Here is a 5,007-nt window from a genome sequence, read left to right as displayed (position 1 = left end):
TGAGCTGGACCAGAACCAACCAGCAGGAGAAAGGGAAGCCTAAAGCCGTGACGCTCCAGGTGAAGAGCTGACACCGGTCTCGTTGGCACAGCTACGTGACAGAAATCGCATCGATTTGTTCGTAGCCTCGTGTTGTTTGCCCTCTTCCTGTCACAAATCACCTGGATGAACTTTCGCCCTCTCTCTATGTGAACCTATTGGTTTCAGTTTGTGTATTTGTTTATGTGGAAGCTCCTCAATTTCCAGCAAGTAGGATGTGTAGGTTCAATTCTCTGAGACAGTGAGAAAGTCCTACTGTTGGACCAAAACACTGTACTCACCGCTCAATTCTGGTCCGATACATCAAAGGAACATCCCACTGACTCCTTCGCTTCTTCAAATGAAGAATAAAATGAGATGTTGCAACTGGTCACTTATTTCCTCATCCTCCAAACTTATGAACTTGAAACAGTCGATCCTCTTTGTCAGGGTTGCTGCTGTAAACCCTAACACTGACCAAACGTCCTGACACGCGACCAAACGACCTGACACGCGACCAAACGACCTGACACGCGACCAAACGACCTGACACGCGACCAAACGACCTGACACGCGACCAAACGACCTGACACGCGACCAAACGACCTGACACGCGACCAAACGACCTGACACGCGACCAAACGACCTGAAACACGCGACCAACGACTGACACGCGACCAAACGACCTGACACGCGACCAAACGACCTGACACGCGACCAAACGACCTGACACGCGACCAAACGACCTGACACGCGACCAAACGACCTGACACGCGACCAAACGACCTGACACGCGACCAAACGACCTACACGGCCAAACGACCTGACACGCGACCAAAACGACCTGACACGCGACCAAACTACCTGACACGCGACCAAACGACCTGACACGCGACCCAAACGACCTGACCAAACGCGCCGACCAACGACCTGACAACGCGACCAAACTCCTGAACACGACCAAACGACCTGACACGCGACCAAACGACCTGACACGCGACCAAACGACCTGACACACGACCAAACGTCCTGACACGCGACCAAACGACCTGACACACGACCAAACGACCTGACACGCGACCACTTTGAAAACCGCCGGTCTAGACAGATGATGCTATCACTATGTTGGTTGCCATGGTAACTCTTATCTTCTCCCAGCTCCCTCCAGCAACAACGCCTACTGGGAGCAGCAGCACCAGCAGCTCCTCCAGAGTCTGCCTCCGGCGCTGATGGAGGAATACGGCGAGGACTACATCGCCGAGACCAAGGACTTGTTCCAGAGCTTTGCCGAGCACGCCAACCCAGACCTCAGTCCTGTGGTGAACGCCATCGTCCATGCGCTACTGTCGCCTCAGCCGCAGGTGCGCTACTTCGCCGGGCCCGGCATCGGCCTCATGTACTTCATTCACAGCTACTGCCCACTCAGCATCAGCAACCGCTTCCTGCAGAAATTGTTTGTGAAGAAGACGCTGATGCCACGCGCGTTAAGGAAGCAGTCGGGTCTGGAGGCGAACCTCGGCCTCAGCAACAACAATAACAACGAGGAGAAGCTGCAAGCCGTTGTAAGGAGTAGAGGACCACTCCAGTAACACTCAGAGCCAGACCCCTCCTGTTTGTTCTGTAACTGTTTGACTCCGCCCACCTAGGAGACTACTCACCTGGAAGTCAGGGGGCGGAGCCTGTTAGACGTAGCAGCACAGAGTTGATCAGAGAACCTCATCAGGTTTGCTCTGTGTGCCTTCATCACTGAGAGTGCAGAAGCCTCATGCCACACATGGACCAAAGGGGGCGCTCACGTAAATCATTCAGTCAACCGGTTCCTTAGACCCTCCACCCGGTTGGCATGCCTGAACTCCTAAAGTGAGCGCTCTCAAACAAGCTACTGCCCGACAGTCAGCCTCTCTGTTTTACCTCATCACACTCCTCTGAAAGGACGTGGCCAATCACCTTCAAAATAAAAGTCCCCATACGATAGAAGACATTGGTGATATCAAGCCTCAGTCCTTCTGCGTTAAAGCTGCTGTACCTGTAGCACATTGCCACAGCCTAAGGCACATATTTAATGAAAAATATCTATTTAAATCAGACACATGCTCCAGATTTTATAACAGAATGTGTTCCCAGAGGGAGAACACCCTAACCCACCAGCCGCATGGTTTCTCTCATCCCTGAGAAATGTTTTAATCTGTCCCAGTTTGCAGCAGATTTACAGAACCAGTCCAGTACCATGTACTGGAGGACACATCTGTGTGAGTGAGCGTGTGAGAGAGAGAGACAATGTGTGTGTCGAGTCTGAAGAACCACCTGTGGAAACGTCCCATTATATTGTTTTATAATCCAACTATTTATGGCGTATTTTCTTCCATCACTTAAACTGTGAATTTTATACAAAAAATGAAAAACTGTAACAAAAATATATGTTCACTTTGTTTATTCTTTCATAGAAATAAAGTTGACTTTTTCAGACATGAGAGCTGCTGATTTTTTGAAGATCTGATTGGAGATCAGCTTTCAGGAAGCAACAAGATCAAATGAAGAAACTTTGAAAGAGTAAATTAGTAGTTTCTATCATTTCGTATCATAACAGAAAACAGTCTCAGCCATCAGCAGACCCAGACCGCCAGCTCTGCACTGCTGGCTAATTTTACCAAATCAAAAGATGATTTGGTTAAAATTTTATGTGCAGCTTTTTTCCTCACTGAATAAATGTTCCTAAATTAATCTCAAAGTTTTTCACTGAGTTTTTGCTGAAGGAATAAAGCCTGAATTTCTTTTCATTGTTTCCATGTCGACCAGTAGGAGGAGCTAGACGAATAGCAGGGCTCCATAACTTGAGCGAAGTGTAGAATAAAATAGAATACAATAAAATGGAATCAAATAGAAGAGCTGGGTTTCCCCCAGTAAACCTGCTCAGCCGGCGGTCGGGGCGCCGAGGCGTCCGCCGCGTTTTTCTAAAAATATTACTGGGTAATTACATGTTACAGGAAAACATTGCCAGCTAGTCTTAAAAACAACAAATTAAAAAACACAGTTAAAATGAATATCAATTATTTGCACTTCTGTTTAATCCAAATGAAGTCAGCGGCTCCATCGGGCCCCCAGGGCTTCAGGGGCCATAAATGATAATATTTTAACACAGATACATAAATGTAACATTTATTTATTGAGATGATCAATGCTGCTATATTTGGTTTAATGGTTTCAACATAAATTAAAAGATTTTAAATTAAGATTTTAAGGAGCTGGCAAGTTTACTTTGTAAAAGTTCAAAGAACAACATTCATAGTTAGAGGGTTAGCCTTTGTTACTATAGCAACAATCTGACGCGTGTTTAATCTTTAAGTTTGAGCTGTTTGTTCACAAATACAAATTAATAAACTGTAATTATAAGTGATTGTTTTCAGGTTGGCCATTTAATCTACTCTCTCTCTCCCAGATTAAATTGAACCCAGAAGCTGTTAGAGTTCAATCTGCTGCACTGAGCAGAGATGAGCAACAAACTGGAGATTTAATTTAATGCTGCTAATGTAGCTTTAGCAGCTCTAACATTTCTGTCTGTTGAGTTTTTAATAAGAGACAGAAACTATTTTGGTTGCTGCAGTTTATGGGACGAGTTTCTCAGATCTCCGCGCACAAAAACTCTGTCTGACTAAATGGACAAAGCATTTCATATGGTTTGATGCATCGTGTAAACAGAAAAATAATACTAAAAATAATAATAAAATAATATAAAACCAGCGTGATGCGTGACTATGAGCAAAAGCTCCTGACCGGGCTGAACCTGCATGATGAGGTTAGCGCTGGTTAGTTGACCACTAAGGCTCCGACCAACTGGGACCAACTGGGACCAAACGTAAACTTTATCAGCGTGTTGAGATGGAAACGCCGCACAAAATTATTTGTTCACAAAGATAAATCATTCTCACTGCTCCTCTGAAAGCCACTACAAGTTATTCCTGCGATGTGTGTCTGTCCCTATCAAATAAACAAATTAAATTAAATTACAAAAGAGCATTTAAAACGGTTCAGTCTAGATTTTGGGATTCTGTAGTTCTGCCAGAAGGAAAGAGCTGGAACGGATCAAACAGCAGCTGGCTGAGAATGAAGCTACTGTCAGGACCAGAGCTCTCCCAGTAAACCCAATCACCAGGACCGGGTCCATCTGGACTGGGTCTCTTCTCTACAGCCGCTGGCCTTGCTGCTGCTGTCTTTATCAAATCCAGTTTTATTTGTTGCACATTTAATCAACAAGGCATTTCAAAATGCTCCACATTCTAAAAACAAATCAAGCAACAAAGAATCAACAATGGAAACGTTACATTTAGAGCCGTCGTTAATCTCCGACTCTGTTTTGCTTCAAAAGGTTTTAGTGTGGATTTAAAGGTTCTGCTGGTCCGATCAGGTTCCGTCTGTCTGATCGGGTTCTGTCGGTCCGGTGTGTTTGGCCTCATCGACGTTCAAAGTGCTTTAAATGATAAAAACACAGTAAGAAACCAAGAACCGATTCATCACAGGGCCAAAGCGAAGGCAGTAAAAATGTGACAGTCACACTAAGATTCAGCATCGCTCCTGTTTTTTATCAACAGCTCCAACAGAATAGAATGAATAGAATGAATAGAATAGAATGAATAGATAGCATTTATTGTCATTGTACAGAATTCAACGAAATTTCCATTGCAGCTCCCGTGCAAAAGGTCAAATATATACAGTATAAATAAGCAAACACACAATAATAATAATAACAATATATACAACTAAATTAACTAAAGGCACTCAACCATCCAAAGAAGTAGCAGCAGGTCCAATTATGGCAAAGTACAGATGATGTGACAGTGCAAAGTGTAGAACAATATGGCTGTGTGGGGGGGGGATAATATATGTGTGACTGCGAGGTTATGATATGTGTGGGAGGGGGGGGCGGCAGGGAGTAATGGCTCTGACGGCTGTGGGGAAGAAACTGTTTCTCAGTCTATTTGTTGTAGTCCGTAT

General features: G+C 44.8%; 1 protein-coding gene and 1 long non-coding RNA gene across 2 annotated transcripts in view; one reads left to right on the top strand and one right to left on the bottom strand.

Annotated features, from left to right (window-relative positions):
* The window catches only part of LOC116716455 (corticosteroid 11-beta-dehydrogenase isozyme 2-like), an 18,882-nt gene extending 16,393 nt beyond the window's left edge, over positions 1 to 2,489 (top strand). The window contains exon 5 of the mRNA XM_032557290.1: positions 1,177 to 2,489. Within this exon, the coding sequence (XP_032413181.1) occupies positions 1,177 to 1,607 (431 nt within the window). The 3' untranslated portion in view covers positions 1,608 to 2,489. The remainder of the gene's footprint in view (positions 1 to 1,176) is intronic.
* The window catches only part of LOC116716459 (uncharacterized), a 16,266-nt gene that overhangs the window by 8,579 nt on the left and 2,680 nt on the right, over positions 1 to 5,007 (bottom strand). The gene's annotated exons all lie outside the window — the stretch shown is intronic.

This window comes from Xiphophorus hellerii, unplaced genomic scaffold, assembly GCF_003331165.1.
Source record: "Xiphophorus hellerii strain 12219 unplaced genomic scaffold, Xiphophorus_hellerii-4.1 PGA_scaffold_58__1_contigs__length_500000, whole genome shotgun sequence".
In the NCBI taxonomy this organism is placed as follows: Eukaryota; Metazoa; Chordata; class Actinopteri; order Cyprinodontiformes; family Poeciliidae; genus Xiphophorus; species Xiphophorus hellerii.
The sequence above is the reverse complement of the archived record's forward strand: the minus strand, read 5'-3'. Positions and strand labels throughout refer to the sequence as shown.